This window comes from Scyliorhinus canicula, chromosome 20 (assembly GCF_902713615.1).
Source record: "Scyliorhinus canicula chromosome 20, sScyCan1.1, whole genome shotgun sequence".
In the NCBI taxonomy this organism is placed as follows: Eukaryota; Metazoa; Chordata; class Chondrichthyes; order Carcharhiniformes; family Scyliorhinidae; genus Scyliorhinus; species Scyliorhinus canicula.
Window position 1 is genome coordinate 95,873,764 of NC_052165.1, and position 24,953 is coordinate 95,898,716.

General features: G+C 51.2%; 1 protein-coding gene across 1 annotated transcript in view; it reads left to right on the forward strand.

The window, feature by feature from the left end:
- LOC119954817 (sporulation-specific protein 15-like) overlaps window positions 1-24,953 on the forward strand; it is a 522,687-nt gene that overhangs the window by 409,223 nt on the left and 88,511 nt on the right. The window contains exon 16 of the mRNA XM_038780358.1: window positions 20,131-20,403. Within this exon, the coding sequence (XP_038636286.1) occupies window positions 20,131-20,403 (273 nt within the window). The remainder of the gene's footprint in view (window positions 1-20,130; window positions 20,404-24,953) is intronic.

A 24,953-nucleotide genomic window follows, 5' to 3' on the forward strand; every position in this document is an offset into this window, starting at 1 on the left:
GGATTCAAAAGTCTGTAGTTTAAAAGCAACCAGCAAGACAGGAATTAAAAAGGGAAACCAAGATCATACAAGGATTTAAAGAGGTTCCTTACAGATGGTCTCCCCTTGTTAAGGGGAAGGAAGCCCCATCGAGGTCACGGGGAATCCGACAGTCCACACCCTGTGACTCTTGTGGTGGTTACAACTGTAAAGGAAGCTTTACTCTGTATCTAACCCCGTGCTGTACCTGTCCTGGGAGTGTTTGATGGGGACAGTGTAGAGGGAGCTTTACTCTGTATCTAACCCCGTGCTGTACCTGTCCTGGGAGTGTTTGATGGGGACAGTGTAGAGGGAGCTTTACTCTGTATCTAACCCCGTGCTGTACCTGTCCTGGGAGTGTTTGATGGGGACAGTGTAGAGGGAGCTTTACTCTGTATCTAACCCCGTGCTGTACCTGTCCTGGGAGTGTTTGATGGGGACAGTGTAGAGGGAGCTTTACTCTGTATCTAACCCCGTGCTGTACCTGTCCTGGGAGTGTTTGATGGGGACAGTGTAGAGGGAGCTTTACTCTGTATCTAACCCCGTGCTGTACCTGTCCTGGGAGTGTTTGATGGGGACAGTGTAGAGGGAGCTTTACTCTGTATCTAACCCCGTGCTGTACCTGTCCTGGGAGTGTTTGATGGGGACAGTGTAGAGGGAGCTTTACTCTGTATCTAACCCCGTGCTGTACCTGTCCTGGGAGTGTTTGATGGGGACAGTGTAGAGGGAGCTTTACTCTGTATCTAACCCCGTGCTGTACCTGTCCTGGGAGTGTTTGATGGGGACAGTGCAGAGGGAGCTTTACTCTGTATCTAACCCCGTGCTGTACCTGTCCTGGGAGTGTTTGATGGGGACAGTGTAGAGGGAGCTTTACTCTGTATCTAACCCCGTGCTGTACCTGTCCTGGGAGTGTTTGATGGGGACAGTGTAGAGGGAGCTTTACTCTGTATCTAACCCCATGCTGTACCTGTCCTGGGAGTGTTTGATGGGGACAGTGTAGAGGGAGCTTTACTCTGTATCTAACCCCGTGCTGTACCTGTCCTGGGAGTGTTTGATGGGGACAGTGTAGAGGGAGCTTTACTCTGTATCTAACCCCGTGCTGTACCTGTCCTGGGAGTGTTTGATGGGGACAGTGTAGAGGGAGCTTTACTCTGTATCTAACCCCGTGCTGTACCTGTCCTGGGAGTGTTTGATGGGGACAGTGTAGAGGGAGCTTTACTCTGTATCTAACCCCGTGCTGTACCTGTCCTGGGAGTGTTTGATGGGGACAGTGTAGAGGGAGCTTTACTCTGTATCTAACCCCGTGCTGTACCTGTCCTGGGAGTGTTTGATGGGGACAGTGTAGAGGGAGCTTTACTCTGTATCTAACCCCGTGCTGTACCTGTCCTGGGAGTGTTTGATGGGGACAGTGTAGAGGGAGCTTTACTCTGTATCTAACCCCGTGCTGTACCTGTCCTGGGAGTGTTTGATGGGGACAGTGTAGAGGGAGCTTTACTCTGTATCTAACCCCGTGCTGTACCTGTCCTGGGAGTGTTTGATGGGGACAGTGTAGAGGGAGCTTTACTCTGTATCTAACCCCGTGCTGTACCTGTCCTGGGAGTGTTTGATGGGGACAGTGTAGAGGGAGCTTTACTCTGTATCTAACCCCGTGCTGTACCTGTCCTGGGAGTGTTTGATGGGGACAGTGTAGAGGGAGCTTTACTCTGTATCTAACCCCGTGCTGTACCTGTCCTGGGAGTGTTTGATGGGGACAGTGTAGAGGGAGCTTTACTCTGTATCTAACCCCGTGCTGTACCTGTCCTGGGAGTGTTTGATGGGGACAGTGTAGAGGGAGCTTTACTCTGTATCTAACCCCGTGCTGTACCTGTCCTGGGAGTGTTTGATGGGGACAGTGTAGAGGGAGCTTTACTCTGTATCTAACCCCGTGCTGTACCTGTCCTGGGAGTGTTTGATGGGGACAGTGTAGAGGGAGCTTTACTCTGTATCTAACCCCGTGCTGTACCTGTCCTGGGAGTGTTTGATGGGGACAGTGTAGAGGGAGCTTTACTCTGTATCTAACCCCGTGCTGTACCTGTCCTGGGAGTGTTTGATGGGGACAGTGTAGAGGGAGCTTTACTCTGTATCTAACCCCGTGCTGTACCTGTCCTGGGAGTGTTTGATGGGGACAGTGTAGAGGGAGCTTTACTCTGTATCTAACCCCGTGCTGTACCTGTCCTGGGAGTGTTTGATGGGGACAGTGTAGAGGGAGCTTTACTCTGTATCTAACCCCGTGCTGTACCTGTCCTGGGAGTGTTTGATGGGGACAGTGTAGAGGGAGCTTTACTCTGTATCTAACCCCGTGCTGTACCTGTCCTGGGAGTGTTTGATGGGGACAGTGTAGAGGGAGCTTTACTCTGTATCTAACCCCGTGCTGTACCTGTCCTGGGAGTGTTTGATGGGGACAGTGTAGAGGGAGCTTTACTCTGTATCTAACCCCGTGCTGTACCTGTCCTGGGAGTGTTTGATGGGGACAGTGTAGAGGGAGCTTTACTCTGTATCTAACCCCGTGCTGTACCTGTCCTGGGAGTGTTTGATGGGGACAGTGTAGAGGGAGCTTTACTCTGTATCTAACCCCGTGCTGTACCTGTCCTGGGAGTGTTTGATGGGGACAGTGTAGAGGGAGCTTTACTCTGTATCTAACCCCGTGCTGTACCTGTCCTGGGAGTGTTTGATGGGGACAGTGTAGAGGGAGCTTTACTCTGTATCTAACCCCGTGCTGTACCTGTCCTGGGAGTGTTTGATGGGGACAGTGTAGAGGGAGCTTTACTCTGTATCTAACCCCGTGCTGTACCTGTCCTGGGAGTGTTTGATGGGGACAGTGTAGAGGGAGCTTTACTCTGTATCTAACCCCGTGCTGTACCTGTCCTGGGAGTGTTTGATGGGGACAGTGTAGAGGGAGCTTTACTCTGTATCTAACCCAGTGCTGTACCTGTCCTGGGAGTGTTTGATGGGGACAGTGTAGAGGGAGCTTTACTCTGTATCTAACCCCGTGCTGTACCTGTCCTGGGAGTGTTTGATGGGGACAGTGTAGAGGGAGCTTTACTCTGTATCTAACCCCGTGCTGTACCTGTCCTGGGAGTGTTTGATGGGGACAGTGTAGAGGGAGCTTTACTCTGTATCTAACCCCGTGCTGTACCTGTCCTGGGAGTGTTTGATGGGGACAGTGTAGAGGGAGCTTTACTCTGTATCTAACCCCGTGCTGTACCTGTCCTGGGAGTGTTTGATGGGGACAGTGTAGAGGGAGCTTTACTCTGTATCTAACCCCGTGCTGTACCTGTCCTGGGAGTGTTTGATGGGGACAGTGTAGAGGGAGCTTTACTCTGTATCTAACCCCGTGCTGTACCTGTCCTGGGAGTGTTTGATGGGGACAGTGTAGAGGGAGCTTTACTCTGTATCTAACCCCGTGCTGTACCTGTCCTGGGAGTGTTTGATGGGGACAGTGTAGAGGGAGCTTTACTCTGTATCTAACCCCGTGCTGTACCTGTCCTGGGAGTGTTTGATGGGGACAGTGTAGAGGGAGCTTTACTCTGTATCTAACCCCGTGCTGTACCTGTCCTGGGAGTGTTTGATGGGGACAGTGTAGAGGGAGCTTTACTCTGTATCTAACCCCGTGCTGTACCTGTCCTGGGAGTGTTTGATGGGGACAGTGTAGAGGGAGCTTTACTCTGTATCTAACCCCGTGCTGTACCTGTCCTGGGAGTGTTTGATGGGGACAGTGTAGAGGGAGCTTTACTCTGTATCTAACCCCGTGCTGTACCTGTCCTGGGAGTGTTTGATGGGGACAGTGTAGAGGGAGCTTTACTCTGTATCTAACCCCGTGCTGTACCTGTCCTGGGAGTGTTTGATGGGGACAGTGTAGAGGGAGCTTTACTCTGTATCTAACCCCGTGCTGTACCTGTCCTGGGAGTGTTTGATGGGGACAGTGTAGAGGGAGCTTTACTCTGTATCTAACCCCGTGCTGTACCTGTCCTGGGAGTGTTTGATGGGGACAGTGTAGAGGGAGCTTTACTCTGTATCTAACCCCGTGCTGTACCTGTCCTGGGAGTGTTTGATGGGGACAGTGTAGAGGGAGCTTTACTCTGTATCTAACCCCGTGCTGTACCTGTCCTGGGAGTGTTTGATGGGGACAGTGTAGAGGGAGCTTTACTCTGTATCTAACCCCGTGCTGTACCTGTCCTGGGAGTGTTTGATGGGGACAGTGTAGAGGGAGCTTTACTCTGTATCTAACCCCGTGCTGTACCTGTCCTGGGAGTGTTTGATGGGGACAGTGTAGAGGGAGCTTTACTCTGTATCTAACCCCGTGCTGTACCTGTCCTGGGAGTGTTTGATGGGGACAGTGTAGAGGGAGCTTTACTCTGTATCTAACCCCGTGCTGTACCTGTCCTGGGAGTGTTTGATGGGGACAGTGTAGAGGGAGCTTTACTCTGTATCTAACCCCGTGCTGTACCTGTCCTGGGAGTGTTTGATGGGGACAGTGTAGAGGGAGCTTTACTCTGTATCTAACCCCGTGCTGTACCTGTCCTGGGAGTGTTTGATGGGGACAGTGTAGAGGGAGCTTTACTCTGTATCTAACCCCGTGCTGTACCTGTCCTGGGAGTGTTTGATGGGGACAGTGTAGAGGGAGCTTTACTCTGTATCTAACCCCGTGCTGTACCTGTCCTGGGAGTGTTTGATGGGGACAGTGTAGAGGGAGCTTTACTCTGTATCTAACCCCGTGCTGTACCTGTCCTGGGAGTGTTTGATGGGGACAGTGTAGAGGGAGCTTTACTCTGTATCTAACCCCGTGCTGTACCTGTCCTGGGAGTGTTTGATGGGGACAGTGTAGAGGGAGCTTTACTCTGTATCTAACCCCGTGCTGTACCTGTCCTGGGAGTGTTTGATGGGGACAGTGTAGAGGGAGCTTTACTCTGTATCTAACCCCGTGCTGTACCTGTCCTGGGAGTGTTTGATGGGGACAGTGTAGAGGGAGCTTTACTCTGTATCTAACCCCGTGCTGTACCTGTCCTGGGAGTGTTTGATGGGGACAGTGTAGAGGGAGCTTTACTCTGTATCTAACCCCGTGCTGTACCTGTCCTGGGAGTGTTTGATGGGGACAGTGTAGAGGGAGCTTTACTCTGTATCTAACCCCGTGCTGTACCTGTCCTGGGAGTGTTTGATGGGGACAGTGTAGAGGGAGCTTTACTCTGTATCTAACCCCGTGCTGTACCTGTCCTGGGAGTGTTTGATGGGGACAGTGTAGAGGGAGCTTTACTCTGTATCTAACCCCGTGCTGTACCTGTCCTGGGAGTGTTTGATGGGGACAGTGTAGAGGGAGCTTTACTCTGTATCTAACCCCGTGCTGTACCTGTCCTGGGAGTGTTTGATGGGGACAGTGTAGAGGGAGCTTTACTCTGTATCTAACCCCGTGCTGTACCTGTCCTGGGAGTGTTTGATGGGGACAGTGTAGAGGGAGCTTTACTCTGTATCTAACCCCGTGCTGTACCTGTCCTGGGAGTGTTTGATGGGGACAGTGTAGAGGGAGCTTTACTCTGTATCTAACCCCGTGCTGTACCTGTCCTGGGAGTGTTTGATGGGGACAGTGTAGAGGGAGCTTTACTCTGTATCTAACCCCGTGCTGTACCTGTCCTGGGAGTGTTTGATGGGGACAGTGTAGAGGGAGCTTTACTCTGTATCTAACCCCGTGCTGTACCTGTCCTGGGAGTGTTTGATGGGGACAGTGTAGAGGGAGCTTTACTCTGTATCTAACCCCGTGCTGTACCTGTCCTGGGAGTGTTTGATGGGGACAGTGTAGAGGGAGCTTTACTCTGTATCTAACCCCGTGCTGTACCTGTCCTGGGAGTGTTTGATGGGGACAGTGTAGAGGGAGCTTTACTCTGTATCTAACCCCGTGCTGTACCTGTCCTGGGAGTGTTTGATGGGGACAGTGTAGAGGGAGCTTTACTCTGTATCTAACCCCGTGCTGTACCTGTCCTGGGAGTGTTTGATGGGGACAGTGTAGAGGGAGCTTTACTCTGTATCTAACCCCGTGCTGTACCTGTCCTGGGAGTGTTTGATGGGGACAGTGTAGAGGGAGCTTTACTCTGTATCTAACCCCGTGCTGTACCTGTCCTGGGAGTGTTTGATGGGGACAGTGTAGAGGGAGCTTTACTCTGTATCTAACCCCGTGCTGTACCTGTCCTGGGAGTGTTTGATGGGGACAGTGTAGAGGGAGCTTTACTCTGTATCTAACCCCGTGCTGTACCTGTCCTGGGAGTGTTTGATGGGGACAGTGTAGAGGGAGCTTTACTCTGTATCTAACCCCGTGCTGTACCTGTCCTGGGAGTGTTTGATGGGGACAGTGTAGAGGGAGCTTTACTCTGTATCTAACCCCGTGCTGTACCTGTCCTGGGAGTGTTTGATGGGGACAGTGTAGAGGGAGCTTTACTCTGTATCTAACCCCGTGCTGTACCTGTCCTGGGAGTGTTTGATGGGGACAGTGTAGAGGGAGCTTTACTCTGTATCTAACCCCGTGCTGTACCTGTCCTGGGAGTGTTTGATGGGACAGTGTAGAGGGAGCTTTACTCTGTATCTAACCCCGTGCTGTACCTGTCCTGGGAGTGTTTGATGGGGACAGTGTAGAGGGAGCTTTACTCTGTATCTAACCCCGTGCTGTACCTGTCCTGGGAGTGTTTGATGGGGACAGTGTAGAGGGAGCTTTACTCTGTATCTAACCCCGTGCTGTACCTGTCCTGGGAGTGTTTGATGGGGACAGTGTAGAGGGAGCTTTACTCTGTATCTAACCCGTGCTGTACCTGTCCTGGGAGTGTTTGATGGGGACCGTGTAGAGGGAGCTTTACTCTGTATCTAACCCCGTGCTGTACCTGTCCTGGGAGTGTTTGATGGGGACAGTGTAGAGGGAGCTTTACTCTGTATCTAACCCCGTGCTGTACCTGTCCTGGGAGTGTTTGATGGGGACAGTGTAGAGGGAGCTTTACTCTGTATCTAACCCCGTGCTGTACCTGTCCTGGGAGTGTTTGATGGGGACAGTGTAGAGGGAGCTTTACTCTGTATCTAACCCCGTGCTGTACCTGTCCTGGGAGTGTTTGATGGGGACAGTGTAGAGGGAGCTTTACTCTGTATCTAACCCCGTGCTGTACCTGTCCTGGGAGTGTTTGATGGGGACAGTGTAGAGGGAGCTTTACTCTGTATCTAACCCCGTGCTGTACCTGTCCTGGGAGTGTTTGATGGGGACAGTGTAGAGGGAGCTTTACTCTGTATCTAACCCCGTGCTGTACCTGTCCTGGGAGTGTTTGATGGGGACAGTGTAGAGGGAGCTTTACTCTGTATCTAACCCCGTGCTGTACCTGTCCTGGGAGTGTTTGATGGGGACAGTGTAGAGGGAGCTTTACTCTGTATCTAACCCCGTGCTGTACCTGTCCTGGGAGTGTTTGATGGGGACAGTGTAGAGGGAGCTTTACTCTGTATCTAACCCCGTGCTGTACCTGTCCTGGGAGTGTTTGATGGGGACAGTGTAGAGGGAGCTTTACTCTGTATCTAACCCCGTGCTGTACCTGTCCTGGGAGTGTTTGATGGGGACAGTGTAGAGGGAGCTTTACTCTGTATCTAACCCCGTGCTGTACCTGTCCTGGGAGTGTTTGATGGGGACAGTGTAGAGGGAGCTTTACTCTGTATCTAACCCCGTGCTGTACCTGTCCTGGGAGTGTTTGATGGGGACAGTGTAGAGGGAGCTTTACTCTGTATCTAACCCCGTGCTGTACCTGTCCTGGGAGTGTTTGATGGGGACAGTGTAGAGGGAGCTTTACTCTGTATCTAACCCCGTGCTGTACCTGTCCTGGGAGTGTTTGATGGGGACAGTGTAGAGGGAGCTTTACTCTGTATCTAACCCCGTGCTGTACCTGTCCTGGGAGTGTTTGATGGGGACAGTGTAGAGGGAGCTTTACTCTGTATCTAACCCGTGCTGTACCTGTCCTGGGAGTGTTTGATGGGGACAGTGTAGAGGGAGCTTTACTCTGTATCTAACCCCGTGCTGTACCTGTCCTGGGAGTGTTTGATGGGGACAGTGTAGAGGGAGCTTTACTCTGTATCTAACCCCGTGCTGTACCTGTCCTGGGAGTGTTTGATGGGGACAGTGTAGAGGGAGCTTTACTCTGTATCTAACCCCGTGCTGTACCTGTCCTGGGAGTGTTTGATGGGGACAGTGTAGAGGGAGCTTTACTCTGTATCTAACCCCGTGCTGTACCTGTCCTGGGAGTGTTTGATGGGGACAGTGTAGAGGGAGCTTTACTCTGTATCTAACCCCGTGCTGTACCTGTCCTGGGAGTGTTTGATGGGGACAGTGTAGAGGGAGCTTTACTCTGTATCTAACCCCGTGCTGTACCTGTCCTGGGAGTGTTTGATGGGGACAGTGTAGAGGGAGCTTTACTCTGTATCTAACCCCGTGCTGTACCTGTCCTGGGAGTGTTTGATGGGGACAGTGTAGAGGGAGCTTTACTCTGTATCTAACCCCGTGCTGTACCTGTCCTGGGAGTGTTTGATGGGGACAGTGTAGAGGGAGCTTTACTCTGTATCTAACCCCGTGCTGTACCTGTCCTGGGAGTGTTTGATGGGGACAGTGTAGAGGGAGCTTTACTCTGTATCTAACCCCGTGCTGTACCTGTCCTGGGAGTGTTTGATGGGGACAGTGTAGAGGGAGCTTTACTCTGTATCTAACCCCGTGCTGTACCTGTCCTGGGAGTGTTTGATGGGGACAGTGTAGAGGGAGCTTTACTCTGTATCTAACCCCGTGCTGTACCTGTCCTGGGAGTGTTTGATGGGGACAGTGTAGAGGGAGCTTTACTCTGTATCTAACCCCGTGCTGTACCTGTCCTGGGAGTGTTTGATGGGGACAGTGTAGAGGGAGCTTTACTCTGTATCTAACCCCGTGCTGTACCTGTCCTGGGAGTGTTTGATGGGGACAGTGTAGAGGGAGCTTTACTCTGTATCTAACCCCGTGCTGTACCTGTCCTGGGAGTGTTTGATGGGGACAGTGTAGAGGGAGCTTTACTCTGTATCTAACCCCGTGCTGTACCTGTCCTGGGAGTGTTTGATGGGGACAGTGTAGAGGGAGCTTTACTCTGTATCTAACCCCGTGCTGTACCTGTCCTGGGAGTGTTTGATGGGGACAGTGTAGAGGGAGCTTTACTCTGTATCTAACCCCGTGCTGTACCTGTCCTGGGAGTGTTTGATGGGGACAGTGTAGAGGGAGCTTTACTCTGTATCTAACCCCGTGCTGTACCTGTCCTGGGAGTGTTTGATGGGGACAGTGTAGAGGGAGCTTTACTCTGTATCTAACCCCGTGCTGTACCTGTCCTGGGAGTGTTTGATGGGGACAGTGTAGAGGGAGCTTTACTCTGTATCTAACCCCGTGCTGTACCTGTCCTGGGAGTGTTTGATGGGGACAGTGTAGAGGGAGCTTTACTCTGTATCTAACCCCGTGCTGTACCTGTCCTGGGAGTGTTTGATGGGGACAGTGTAGAGGGAGCTTTACTCTGTATCTAACCCCGTGCTGTACCTGTCCTGGGAGTGTTTGATGGGGACAGTGTAGAGGGAGCTTTACTCTGTATCTAACCCCGTGCTGTACCTGTCCTGGGAGTGTTTGATGGGGACAGTGTAGAGGGAGCTTTACTCTGTATCTAACCCCGTGCTGTACCTGTCCTGGGAGTGTTTGATGGGGACAGTGTAGAGGGAGCTTTACTCTGTATCTAACCCCGTGCTGTACCTGTCCTGGGAGTGTTTGATGGGGACAGTGTAGAGGGAGCTTTACTCTGTATCTAACCCCGTGCTGTACCTGTCCTGGGAGTGTTTGATGGGGACAGTGTAGAGGGAGCTTTACTCTGTATCTAACCCCGTGCTGTACCTGTCCTGGGAGTGTTTGATGGGGACAGTGTAGAGGGAGCTTTACTCTGTATCTAACCCCGTGCTGTACCTGTCCTGGGAGTGTTTGATGGGGACAGTGTAGAGGGAGCTTTACTCTGTATCTAACCCCGTGCTGTACCTGTCCTGGGAGTGTTTGATGGGGACAGTGTAGAGGGAGCTTTACTCTGTATCTAACCCCGTGCTGTACCTGTCCTGGGAGTGTTTGATGGGGACAGTGTAGAGGGAGCTTTACTCTGTATCTAACCCCGTGCTGTACCTGTCCTGGGAGTGTTTGATGGGGACAGTGTAGAGGGAGCTTTACTCTGTATCTAACCCCGTGCTGTACCTGTCCTGGGAGTGTTTGATGGGGACAGTGTAGAGGGAGCTTTACTCTGTATCTAACCCCGTGCTGTACCTGTCCTGGGAGTGTTTGATGGGGACAGTGTAGAGGGAGCTTTACTCTGTATCTAACCCGTGCTGTACCTGTCCTGGGAGTGTTTGATGGGGACAGTGTAGAGGGAGCTTTACTCTGTATCTAACCCCGTGCTGTACCTGTCCTGGGAGTGTTTGATGGGGACAGTGTAGAGGGAGCTTTACTCTGTATCTAACCCCGTGCTGTACCTGTCCTGGGAGTGTTTGATGGGGACAGTGTAGAGGGAGCTTTACTCTGTATCTAACCCCGTGCTGTACCTGTCCTGGGAGTGTTTGATGGGGACAGTGTAGAGGGAGCTTTACTCTGTATCTAACCCCGTGCTGTACCTGTCCTGGGAGTGTTTGATGGGGACAGTGTAGAGGGAGCTTTACTCTGTATCTAACCCCGTGCTGTACCTGTCCTGGGAGTGTTTGATGGGGACAGTGTAGAGGGAGCTTTACTCTGTATCTAACCCCGTGCTGTACCTGTCCTGGGAGTGTTTGATGGGGACAGTGTAGAGGGAGCTTTACTCTGTATCTAACCCCGTGCTGTACCTGTCCTGGGAGTGTTTGATGGGGACAGTGTAGAGGGAGCTTTACTCTGTATCTAACCCCGTGCTGTACCTGTCCTGGGAGTGTTTGATGGGGACAGTGTAGAGGGAGCTTTACTCTGTATCTAACCCCGTGCTGTACCTGTCCTGGGAGTGTTTGATGGGGACAGTGTAGAGGGAGCTTTACTCTGTATCTAACCCCGTGCTGTACCTGTCCTGGGAGTGTTTGATGGGGACAGTGTAGAGGGAGCTTTACTCTGTATCTAACCCCGTGCTGTACCTGTCCTGGGAGTGTTTGATGGGGACAGTGTAGAGGGAGCTTTACTCTGTATCTAACCCCGTGCTGTACCTGTCCTGGGAGTGTTTGATGGGGACAGTGTAGAGGGAGCTTTACTCTGTATCTAACCCCGTGCTGTACCTGTCCTGGGAGTGTTTGATGGGGACAGTGTAGAGGGAGCTTTACTCTGTATCTAACCCCGTGCTGTACCTGTCCTGGGAGTGTTTGATGGGGACAGTGTAGAGGGAGCTTTACTCTGTATCTAACCCCGTGCTGTACCTGTCCTGGGAGTGTTTGATGGGGACAGTGTAGAGGGAGCTTTACTCTGTATCTAACCCCGTGCTGTACCTGTCCTGGGAGTGTTTGATGGGGACAGTGTAGAGGGAGCTTTACTCTGTATCTAACCCCGTGCTGTACCTGTCCTGGGAGTGTTTGATGGGGACAGTGTAGAGGGAGCTTTACTCTGTATCTAACCCCGTGCTGTACCTGTCCTGGGAGTGTTTGATGGGGACAGTGTAGAGGGAGCTTTACTCTGTATCTAACCCCGTGCTGTACCTGTCCTGGGAGTGTTTGATGGGGACAGTGTAGAGGGAGCTTTACTCTGTATCTAACCCCGTGCTGTACCTGTCCTGGGAGTGTTTGATGGGGACAGTGTAGAGGGAGCTTTACTCTGTATCTAACCCCGTGCTGTACCTGTCCTGGGAGTGTTTGATGGGGACAGTGTAGAGGGAGCTTTACTCTGTATCTAACCCCGTGCTGTACCTGTCCTGGGAGTGTTTGATGGGGACAGTGTAGAGGGAGCTTTACTCTGTATCTAACCCCGTGCTGTACCTGTCCTGGGAGTGTTTGATGGGGACAGTGTAGAGGGAGCTTTACTCTGTATCTAACCCCGTGCTGTACCTGTCCTGGGAGTGTTTGATGGGGACAGTGTAGAGGGAGCTTTACTCTGTATCTAACCCCGTGCTGTACCTGTCCTGGGAGTGTTTGATGGGGACAGTGTAGAGGGAGCTTTACTCTGTATCTAACCCCGTGCTGTACCTGTCCTGGGAGTGTTTGATGGGGACAGTGTAGAGGGAGCTTTACTCTGTATCTAACCCCGTGCTGTACCTGTCCTGGGAGTGTTTGATGGGGACAGTGTAGAGGGAGCTTTACTCTGTATCTAACCCCGTGCTGTACCTGTCCTGGGAGTGTTTGATGGGGACAGTGTAGAGGGAGCTTTACTCTGTATCTAACCCCGTGCTGTACCTGTCCTGGGAGTGTTTGATGGGGACAGTGTAGAGGGAGCTTTACTCTGTATCTAACCCCGTGCTGTACCTGTCCTGGGAGTGTTTGATGGGGACAGTGTAGAGGGAGCTTTACTCTGTATCTAACCCCGTGCTGTACCTGTCCTGGGAGTGTTTGATGGGGACAGTGTAGAGGGAGCTTTACTCTGTATCTAACCCCGTGCTGTACCTGTCCTGGGAGTGTTTGATGGGGACAGTGTAGAGGGAGCTTTACTCTGTATCTAACCCCGTGCTGTACCTGTCCTGGGAGTGTTTGATGGGGACAGTGTAGAGGGAGCTTTACTCTGTATCTAACCCCGTGCTGTACCTGTCCTGGGAGTGTTTGATGGGGACAGTGTAGAGGGAGCTTTACTCTGTATCTAACCCCGTGCTGTACCTGTCCTGGGAGTGTTTGATGGGGACAGTGTAGAGGGAGCTTTACTCTGTATCTAACCCCGTGCTGTACCTGTCCTGGGAGTGTTTGATGGGGACAGTGTAGAGGGAGCTTTACTCTGTATCTAACCCCGTGCTGTACCTGTCCTGGGAGTGTTTGATGGGGACAGTGTAGAGGGAGCTTTACTCTGTATCTAACCCCGTGCTGTACCTGTCCTGGGAGTGTTTGATGGGGACAGTGTAGAGGGAGCTTTACTCTGTATCTAACCCCGTGCTGTACCTGTCCTGGGAGTGTTTGATGGGGACAGTGTAGAGGGAGCTTTACTCTGTATCTAACCCCGTGCTGTACCTGTCCTGGGAGTGTTTGATGGGGACAGTGTAGAGGGAGCTTTACTCTGTATCTAACCCCGTGCTGTACCTGTCCTGGGAGTGTTTGATGGGGACAGTGTAGAGGGAGCTTTACTCTGTATCTAACCCCGTGCTGTACCTGTCCTGGGAGTGTTTGATGGGGACAGTGTAGAGGGAGCTTTACTCTGTATCTAACCCCGTGCTGTACCTGTCCTGGGAGTGTTTGATGGGGACAGTGTAGAGGGAGCTTTACTCTGTATCTAACCCCGTGCTGTACCTGTCCTGGGAGTGTTTGATGGGGACAGTGTAGAGGGAGCTTTACTCTGTATCTAACCCCGTGCTGTACCTGTCCTGGGAGTGTTTGATGGGGACAGTGTAGAGGGAGCTTTACTCTGTATCTAACCCCGTGCTGTACCTGTCCTGGGAGTGTTTGATGGGGACAGTGTAGAGGGAGCTTTACTCTGTATCTAACCCCGTGCTGTACCTGTCCTGGGAGTGTTTGATGGGGACAGTGTAGAGGGAGCTTTACTCTGTATCTAACCCCGTGCTGTACCTGTCCTGGGAGTGTTTGATGGGGACAGTGTAGAGGGAGCTTTACTCTGTATCTAACCCCGTGCTGTACCTGTCCTGGGAGTGTTTGATGGGGACAGTGTAGAGGGAGCTTTACTCTGTATCTAACCCCGTGCTGTACCTGTCCTGGGAGTGTTTGATGGGGACAGTGTAGAGGGAGCTTTACTCTGTATCTAACCCCGTGCTGTACCTGTCCTGGGAGTGTTTGATGGGGACAGTGTAGAGGGAGCTTTACTCTGTATCTAACCCCGTGCTGTACCTGTCCTGGGAGTGTTTGATGGGGACAGTGTAGAGGGAGCTTTACTCTGTATCTAACCCCGTGCTGTACCTGTCCTGGGAGTGTTTGATGGGGACAGTGTAGAGGGAGCTTTACTCTGTATCTAACCCCGTGCTGTACCTGTCCTGGGAGTGTTTGATGGGGACAGTGTAGAGGGAGCTTTACTCTGTATCTAACCCCGTGCTGTACCTGTCCTGGGAGTGTTTGATGGGGACAGTGTAGAGGGAGCTTTACTCTGTATCTAACCCCGTGCTGTACCTGTCCTGGGAGTGTTTGATGGGGACAGTGTAGAGGGAGCTTTACTCTGTATCTAACCCCGTGCTGTACCTGTCCTGGGAGTGTTTGATGGGGACAGTGTAGAGGGAGCTTTACTCTGTATCTAACCCCGTGCTGTACCTGTCCTGGGAGTGTTTGATGGGGACAGTGTAGAGGGAGCTTTACTCTGTATCTAACCCCGTGCTGTACCTGTCCTGGGAGTGTTTGATGGGGACAGTGTAGAGGGAGCTTTACTCTGTATCTAACCCCGTGCTGTACCTGTCCTGGGAGTGTTTGATGGGGACAGTGTAGAGGGAGCTTTACTCTGTATCTAACCCCGTGCTGTACCTGTCCTGGGAGTGTTTGATGGGGACAGTGTAGAGGGAGCTTTACTCTGTATCTAACCCCGTGCTGTACCTGTCCTGGGAGTGTTTGATGGGGACAGTGTAGAGGGAGCTTTACTCTGTATCTAACCCCGTGCTGTACCTGTCCTGGGAGTGTTTGATGGGGACAGTGTAGAGGGAGCTTTACTCTGTATCTAACCCCGTGCTGTACCTGTCCTGGGAGTGTTTGATGGGGACAGTGTAGAGGGAGCTTTACTCTGTATCTAACCCCGTGCTGTACCTGTCCTGGGAGTGTTTGATGGGGACAGTGTAGAGGGAGCTTTACTCTGTATCTAACCCCGTGCTGTACCTGTCCTGGGAGTGTTTGATGGGGACAGTGTAGAGGGAGCTTTACTCTGTATCTAACCCCGTGCTGTACCTGTCCTGGAGTGTTTGATGGGGACAGTGTAGAGGGAGCTTTACTCTGTATCTAACCCCGTGCTGTACCTGTCCTGGGAGTGTTTGATGGGGACAGTGTAGAGGGAGCTTTACTCTGTATCTAACCCCGTGCTGTACCTGTCCTGGATTTAACAGTGGCTTACCGTATCTCCTGGTGTACCTCCTGGAGTGTTTGATGGGGACAGTGTAGAGGGAGCTTACTCTGTATCTAACCCCGTGCTGTACCTGTCTGGGAGTGTTGATGGGGACAGTGTAGAGGGAGCTTTCTCTGTATCTAACCCGTGCTGTACCTGTTCTGGAGTGTTTGATGGGGACAGTGTAGGGAGCTTTACTCTGTATCTAACCCCGTGCTGTACCTGTCCTGGGAGTGTTTGATGGGGACAGTGTAGAGGGAGCTTTACTCTGTATCTAACCCCGTGCTGTATCTGTCCTGGGACTGTGTGATGGGGACAGTGTAGAGGGAGCTTTACTCTGTATCTAACCCCGTGCTGTACCTGTCCTGGGAGTGTTTGATGGGGACAGTGTAGAGGGAGCTTTACTCTGTATCTAACCCGTGCTGTACCTGTCCTGGGAGTGTTTGATGGGGACAGTGTAGAGGGAGCTTTACTCTGTATCTAACCCCGTGCTGTACCTGTCCTGGGAGTGTTTGATGGGGACAGTGTAGAGGGAGCTTTACTCTGTATCTAACCCCGTGCTGTACCTGTCCTGGGAGTGTTTGATGGGGACAGTGCAGAGGGAGCTTTACTCTGTATCTAACCCCGTGCTGTACCTGTCCTGGGAGTGTTTGATGGGGACAGTGTAGAGGGAGCTTTACTCTGTATCTAACCCCGTGCTGTACCTGTCCTGGGAGTGTTTGATGGGGACAGTGTAGAGGGAGCTTTACTCTGTATCTAACCCCGTGCTGTACCTGTCCTGGGAGTGTTTGATGGGGACAGTGTAGAGGGAGCTTTACTCTGTATCTAACCCCGTGCTGTACCTGTCCTGGGAGTGTTTGATGGGGACAGTGTAGAGGGAGCTTTACTCTGTATCTAACCCCGTGCTGTACCTGTCCTGGGAGTGTTTGATGGGGACAGTGTAGAGGGAGCTTTACTCTGTATCTAACCCCGTGCTGTACCTGTCCTGGGAGTGTTTGATGGGGACAGTGTAGAGGGAGCTTTACTCTGTATCTAACCCCGTGCTGTACCTGTCCTGGGAGTGTTTGATGGGGACAGTGTAGAGGGAGCTTTACTCTGTATCTAACCCCGTGCTGTACCTGTCCTGGGAGTGTTTGATGGGGACAGTGTAGAGGGAGCTTTACTCTGTATCTAACCCCGTGCTGTACCTGTCCTGGGAGTGTTTGATGGGGACAGTGTAGAGGGAGCTTTACTCTGTATCTAACCCCGTGCTGTACCTGTCCTGGGAGTGTTTGATGGGGACAGTGTAGAGGGAGCTTTACTCTGTATCTAACCCCGTGCTGTACCTGTCCTGGGAGTGTTTGATGGGGACAGTGTAGAGGGAGCTTTACTCTGTATCTAACCCCGTGCTGTACCTGTCCTGGGAGTGTTTGATGGGGACAGTGTAGAGGGAGCTTTACTCTGTATCTAACCCCGTGCTGTACCTGTCCTGGGAGTGTTTGATGGGGACAGTGTAGAGGGAGCTTTACTCTGTATCTAACCCCGTGCTGTACCTGTCCTGGGAGTGTTTGATGGGGACAGTGTAGAGGGAGCTTTACTCTGTATCTAACCCCGTGCTGTACCTGTCCTGGGAGTGTTTGATGGGGACAGTGTAGAGGGAGCTTTACTCTGTATCTAACCCCGTGCTGTACCTGTCCTGGGAGTGTTTGATGGGGACAGTGTAGAGGGAGCTTTACTCTGTATCTAACCCCGTGCTGTACCTGTCCTGGGAGTGTTTGATGGGGACAGTGTAGAGGGAGCTTTACTCTGTATCTAACCCCGTGCTGTACCTGTCCTGGGAGTGTTTGATGGGGACAGTGTAGAGGGAGCTTTACTCTGTATCTAACCCCGTGCTGTACCTGTCCTGGGAGTGTTTGATGGGGACAGTGTAGAGGGAGCTTTACTCTGTATCTAACCCCGTGCTGTACCTGTCCTGGGAGTGTTTGATGGGGACAGTGTAGAGGGAGCTTTACTCTGTATCTAACCCCGTGCTGTACCTGTCCTGGGAGTGTTTGATGGGGACAGTGTAGAGGGAGCTTTACTCTGTATCTAACCCCGTGCTGTACCTGTCCTGGGAGTGTTTGATGGGGACAGTGTAGAGGGAGCTTTACTCTGTATCTAACCCCGTGCTGTACCTGTCCTGGGAGTGTTTGATGGGGACAGTGTAGAGGGAGCTTTACTCTGTATCTAACCCCGTGCTGTACCTGTCCTGGGAGTGTTTGATGGGGACAGTGTAGAGGGAGCTTTACTCTGTATCTAACCCCGTGCTGTACCTGTCCTGGGAGTGTTTGATGGGGACAGTGTAGAGGGAGCTTTACTCTGTATCTAACCCCGTGCTGTACCTGTCCTGGGAGTGTTTGATGGGGACAGTGTAGAGGGAGCTTTACTCTGTATCTAACCCCGTGCTGTACCTGTCCTGGGAGTGTTTGATGGGGACAGTGTAGAGGGAGCTTTACTCTGTATCTAACCCCGTGCTGTACCTGTCCTGGGAGTGTTTGATGGGGACAGTGTAGAGGGAGCTTTACTCTGTATCTAACCCCGTGCTGTACCTGTCCTGGGAGTGTTTGATGGGGACAGTGTAGAGGGAGCTTTACTCTGTATCTAACCCCGTGCTGTACCTGTCCTGGGAGTGTTTGATGGGGACAGTGTAGAGGGAGCTTTACTCTGTATCTAACCCCGTGCTGTACCTGTCCTGGGAGTGTTTGATGGGGACAGTGTAGAGGGAGCTTTACTCTGTATCTAACCCCGTGCTGTACCTGTCCTGGGAGTGTTTGATGGGGACAGTGTAGAGGGAGCTTTACTCTGTATCTAACCCCGTGCTGTACCTGTCCTGGGAGTGTTTGATGGGGACAGTGTAGAGGGAGCTTTACTCTGTATCTAACCCCGTGCTGTACCTGTCCTGGGAGTGTTTGATGGGGACAGTGTAGAGGGAGCTTTACTCTGTATCTAACCCCGTGCTGTACCTGTCCTGGGAGTGTTTGATGGGGACAGTGTAGAGGGAGCTTTACTCTGTATCTAACCCCGTGCTGTACCTGTCCTGGGAGTGTTTGATGGGGACAGTGTAGAGGGAGCTTTACTCTGTATCTAACCCCGTGCTGTACCTGTCCTGGGAGTGTTTGATGGGGACAGTGTAGAGGGAGCTTTACTCTGTATCTAACCCCGTGCTGTACCTGTCCTGGGAGTGTTTGATGGGGACAGTGTAGAGGGAGCTTTACTCTGTATCTAACCCCGTGCTGTACCTGTCCTGGGAGTGTTTGATGGGGACAGTGTAGAGGGAGCTTTACTCTGTATCTAACCCCGTGCTGTACCTGTCCTGGGAGTGTTTGATGGGGACAGTGTAGAGGGAGCTTTACTCTGTATCTAACCCCGTGCTGTACCTGTCCTGGGAGTGTTTGATGGGGACAGTGTAGAGGGAGCTTTACTCTGTATCTAACCCCGTGCTGTACCTGTCCTGGGAGTGTTTGATGGGGACAGTGTAGAGGGAGCTTTACTCTGTATCTAACCCCGTGCTGTACCTGTCCTGGGAGTGTTTGATGGGGACAGTGTAGAGGGAGCTTTACTCTGTATCTAACCCCGTGCTGTACCTGTCCTGGGAGTGTTTGATGGGGACAGTGTAGAGGGAGCTTTACTCTGTATCTAACCCCGTGCTGTACCTGTCCTGGGAGTGTTTGATGGGGACAGTGTAGAGGGAGCTTTACTCTGTATCTAACCCCGTGCTGTACCTGTCCTGGGAGTGTTTGATGGGGACAGTGTAGAGGGAGCTTTACTCTGTATCTAACCCGTGCTGTACCTGTCCTGGGAGTGTTTGATGGGGACAGTGTAGAGGGAGCTTTACTCTGTATCTAACCCCGTGCTGTACCTGTCCTGGGAGTGTTTGATGGGGACAGTGTGGAGGGAGCTTTACTCTGTATCTAACCCCGTGCTGTACCTGTCCTGGGAGTGTTTGATGGGGACAGTGTAGAGGGAGCTTTACTTTGTATCTAACCCGTGCTGTTCCAGTCCTGGGAGTGTTTGATGGGGACAGTGTAGAGGGAGCTTTACTCTGTATCTAACCCGTGCTGTCCCAGTCCTGGGAGTGTTTGATGGGCACAGTGTAGAGAGAGCTTTACTCTGTATCTAACCCCGTGCTGTACCTGTCCTGGGAGTGTTTGATGGGGACAGTGTAGAGGGAGCTTTACTCTGTATCTAACCCCGTGCTGTACCTGTCCTGGGAGTGTTTGATGGGGACAGTGTAGAGGGAGCTTTACTCTGTATCTAACCCCGTGCTGTACCTGTCCTGGGAGTGTTTGATGGGGACAGTGTAGAGGGAGCTTTACTCTGTATCTAACCCGTGCTGTCCCTGTCCTGGGAGTGTTTGATGGGGACAGTGTAGAGGGAGCTTTACTCTGTATCTAACCCCGTGCTGTACCTGTCCTGGGAGTGTTTGATGGGGACAGTGTAGAGGGAGCTTTACTCTGTATCTAACCCTGTGCTGTACCTGTCCTGGGAGTGTTTGATGGGGACAGTGTAGAGGGAGCTTTACTCTGTATCTAACCCCGTGCTGTACCTGTCCTGGGAGTGTTTGATGGGGACAGTGTAGAGGGAGCTTTACTCTGTATCTAACCCCGTGCTGTACCTGTCCTGGGAGTGTTTGATGGGGACAGTGTAGAGGGAGCTTTACTCTGTATCTAACCCCGTGCTGTACCTGTCCTGGGAGTGTTTGATGGGGACAGTGTAGAGGGAGCTTTACTCTGTATCTAACCCCGTGCTGTACCTGTCCTGGGAGTGTTTGATGGGGACAGTGTAGAGGGAGCTTTACTCTGTATCTAACCCCGTGCTGTACCTGTCCTGGGAGTGTTTGATGGGGACAGTGTAGAGGGAGCTTTACTCTGTATCTAATAGTTGTGTTTGTTTTCTGTCAGGGCGGAGAAACACAGGATTATCTGAAAAGACTGAAGACCAGTCCCCACTCAATGCAGACCCGCCTGGAGCGGAAAGTCAAAGACCTGATGGATGATTTTCAGAAATATCTGAGAGGGAGTGAGGAGAATACAACAGACGTCAATGAGTTGGATGAGCTATTGAAGAATGAGCTTGAGACCTTCTGCAACGCTTACCGTCAGATGTTCCAGGCGGTGATTGACAAACTAAAGATGGAAAAGCTGGAAAAGTTTAAAAGTTACTCCAAGCAACAGGTACATAGAAACATAGAAAATATGAGCAGGAGTAGGCCATTATCTTTCAGAGCCTGCTCTGGCATTCAATATGATCATCGCTGATTCTCTAACTCAATGGCATCTCCTCCTGTCTCCCCATACCCTGATGGTTTTAGGGTCATAAAATGTACCTATTTCCTTTGTTAGTAAATTCATTGATTTGATCTTCATGCCTTCTGTGGCAGAGAATTCCACAGTGAGGGCGAAATCCAGATCGCGGCATTTCACAAGATCTCATTAGATGTCGCCTCTCACGAGGTTTAACGGCCTCGTCACATCATCGATTCGGGCGAGATGAGGCCGTTCGATCGCACATAACATCTGTGCATCCAGTCCTGTCAGAACTTTACACATTTCCGTTCTCACTCCTCTAAATTCCAGCGAATACAGTCGACCCAATCTCTCCTCATAAAACAATCCTGCCACCCCAGGAATCAGTCTGGTGAAACTTCACTACACTCCCACTATAGCTAATATTGCCATTCTTAGATAAGGGGAAATAACTGCACACAATATTCCCGGTGTGATGTCACCAAGGACCTGTATAGATGTTTCCTCTTGTACTCAAATCCTATTGTAATGAAGGCCATCATACCATTTGCCTTCCTAACCTCTTGCTGTCCCTGTATGCTTACTTTCAGTGACTGATGCACTTGGACATCCAGCTCCCATTGTACCTGAACATTTCCCAATCTATCACCATGTCAGTAACACTCTGTTTCACCATCTGAATTGGAGAATTTCACATTTGTCCATGTTTACTGCATCTGCCACGTATTTGCCCACTCATTCAACTTGCCCAAATCACCTTGAAGCCTCAAACATGCTCCTCTCCACTCACATTCCCAACAAGCTTTATGTCCAAAGCAAACTTGGAAATATTACATTTGATTCCCCCAACAAATCATTGATATATATATTGTGAAAAGCTGGAGCCCAAGCACTGATCACTCGGGTGTCTCACTAGTCACCTCCTGGAAAACGACCCATTTATTCCTATTCTCTGGGTGGATTTTTCCTTCCATTCCTGCTGCTGGAATTTTGTGGTCCCAATGGTAGCAACCCCCCACAGCAGATTCCCCAGCAGTGGAGGGTGCGAGCCATTCAAAACGCCTTAGTTTAATTGCTCTGCAGTCAGTCCACTTTTGTGTTAGGAGCAAACTTACTCTTGTACTCTATTCTTCCCATCTTGATCAATTTCTTCATCTCCCTTTGCCGAATTCTGTACTGAACGAGAATCCGCCTGCGAGCTTCGCATAGAGATCTTCTATGCGGGGCATGGGATATCGGTCTAGCCGGGAAGCTGAGTTTACCGTCAATTTATAGTCGCCGCACAAATGAACCGTGTTATCTGTCTTCATTACTAGCATGACAGGCACTGCGTAGTCAGCTAAATGGATGGGCCTGATAATACCCAGGGACTCCAAACGAGTGAGTTCTGCTTTCATTTTCTCGAGCAAAGCATAAGGAACTGGGTGCTCCTGGAAATATCATGGCGTTGCTTCCGGGTCAACCTGAATACGGGCTACGGCCCCTTCCCCAAACTGGGCTGGAATACTTCTGGGTATCTTCCTAGCACCTCAGTCAAACCACCAGAAGCCATTTGAAGAATGTCCTGCCACTGCAGATGGAAATGGCATAACCAGTCCTGACCCAACAGGCTGGGTCCGTGGCCTTGCACCACGATGAATGGGACGTGCCCCGACTGGCGGCCATAAGCGACAGGGGTCACCGTAGTCTCAGCAATGTCTTAATGGTTCCCCCGTACAGGTGACAACCCCAGAGACCACTGCGCCTGTGTCCAACTCCAATTCAAGCGGGTGACCATTTACCAGTATCATCACCTTAATGGGGGGCACTCAGGGGACACTGAGTGGGGGGGAGGGTAGGGGGGGGGCGTGCGGCTGCCAGGCAATGCAGATGCAGGCAATCATCGTCCTCCATCCCCTCATCCGCGGGTGCATCATCCTCGGGTTCAACAGGGAGGAAGGTAGAGGCCTCTGACGTGGCCATGACCGGTGTCTGTCCCGGGGTCAGTGCCTGAGCACGCTCCACATCTATGGGCTCTGGAGAAGGCTCTCCTCGGGAAGGAACATCTGACGGCCACTGGCGTGAGCCCTTATGGAGCCCCGTCCAAGGCATGGTAGGGGTACGGGTAGCGCCTTCGGATGGAAGGGGGCGCGCCCAAGGGCATGCACCTGTCTCCTCAAATTCCAAAGATTTTGCCTATATACTTTGGGAACCAATTCATATACATCCAAACAGCAATTTTTACTGTGACATAATCCCTAGGCACCTGCTCTGGCAAGACGGCATACACTTCCTTGTGCCCGCCCGTCAGCCTACTCTGCAGTGAAAATGTCCACTTCTCTTTTGGCCACTCCATTTGAGTTGCTATCTTTTCACAAGACAGGGGCTGAATTATTCACCCACCTATGTGGCCAAGTTCGCGAACGAGTGTGTGTTCGGTGTGGCGGGTCCATCAGGCCCTTGATTATGTTATATGTGACTGCCCCACAAGCCGTGAGGAGGACTACCATCTGCCGCTCGTCCCCAATGATGGCATTGGTGCAAAAAAACTGTTCCATCCGCTCCACATAAAAGAAACAGTAGTCCGTACCTGCATCGAAAGCTTGGTATGTCTGCTATTTGTTAGGTGGTCTCTCGGACAATTTCTGAGACGATGACGCCGTCGGCAGCTCTGATTCACCCTTACCGCCAGTGTTGCGTTTTGACGTAGCAACCACAAGAAGCGTTGATGAAAGCAACAAAAGTCTTTATTACTTGAATAACCATATGTCACAACTCCTGCACGGACCCACATCTGCGTTTTTATGTCCGGTGTGTTACGACAAATGGACTTATTAGTGATGGGCAGCATGGTTTTGTGAAGGGGAAGTCATGCCTCAATAATTTGATCGAGTTTTTCGAGGAAGTGTCAAAGATGATAGATGAAGGAAAGGCAGTAGATGTTGTATACATGGACTTCAATAAAGCCTTTGACAAGTTACCTCGTGGTAGACTGGTACAAATTTGTGAAGTTACATGGGATCAGAGGAGATCTGGCATGTTGGATACAGAACTGGCTTGGGCACAGAAGACAGAGGGTAGTAGTAGAAGAGTGCTTTTCTGAATAGAAGACTGTGACTAGCGGCATTCCACAGGGATCAGGGATCTTTATACATGGTGCATATAAATGATTTAGAATGTAACTGCTCTGATTAGTAAGTTCGCAGACGACGCAAAAATTGGTGGAGTTGTGGATAATGAAGAGGATTGTCAGAGGATACAGCAGGATATAAACTGGTTGGAGACTTACACGGAGAAATGGCAGATGGAGTTTAATCCAGACAAGTGTGAGGTAATGCACTTTGGAAGGTCCAATGCATGTAGGAATTACACAGTAAATAGTAGAACTCTTGCGATTACTGACAGACAGGGAGATCTGGGCATGCATGCCCACTGATTACCGAACATGTGGATAAGGTGGTTAAGAAGGCATATAGCATGCTGGCCTTCGTCAGTCGGGGCATTGATTATAAAAATTGTAAGTCATGTTGCAGCTGTATAGGACCTCAGTTAGGCTTTATTTGGAATATTGTACACAATTCTGGTCACCACACGACCAGAAGGACATGGATGCTTTGGAGAGGGTACAGGAACGGTTTACTAGGATGTTGCCTGGTATAGAGGTCATTAGCTATGAGGAGAGGTTAGATAAACTCGGTCTGTTCTCACTGGAACGATGGTGAGGTGACCTATAGAGATATACAGCACAGAACAGGCCCTTCGGCCCACGATGTTGTGCCGAACTTTTGTCCTAGGTTAATCATAGAATTTTGGACACTAAGGGCAATTTATCATGGCCAATCCACCCAACCTGCACATCTTTGGACCTGATAAAGGTCTACAGGATTATGAGTGGCATGGACAGAGTGGATAGTCAGATGCGCTTTCCAAGGGTAGGAGAGTTAAGTACTACTACTACTACTGATAATAATAATCTTTATTGTCACAAGTAGGCTTACATTGCATTGAAGTTACTGTGAAAATCCCTCGTCGCCACATTCCAGCGCCTATTCGGGTACACAGAGGGAGTATTCAAAATGTCCAAATTATCTAACAGCACATCTTTTTGGGACTAGTGGGAGGAAACCGGAGCACCCAGAGGAAACCTACGCAGACACGGGGAGAACGTGCAGACTCCGCACTGACAGTGCCCCAGCAGGCAATCGAACCTGGGACCCTGGCGCAGTGAAGCCACAGTGCTAACCACTGTGCTACCGTGCTGCCCGAGGGGGGACATAGTTTTAAAGTCCGTGGGGAAAAGTTTAGAACAGATGTACGAGGCAAGTATTTTTTACACAGAGGGCGGTAACAATGTGGAATGCGCTGCCTGGGGAGGTGGTGGGAGCAGGTACGATAGCGGCATTTAAGGGGCATCTGGACAAATATATGAATAGGCTGGGAATGGAAGGAATCGCACTCCGTAAGTGCACATGGTTTTACTTTCGACAGGTACCATGGTC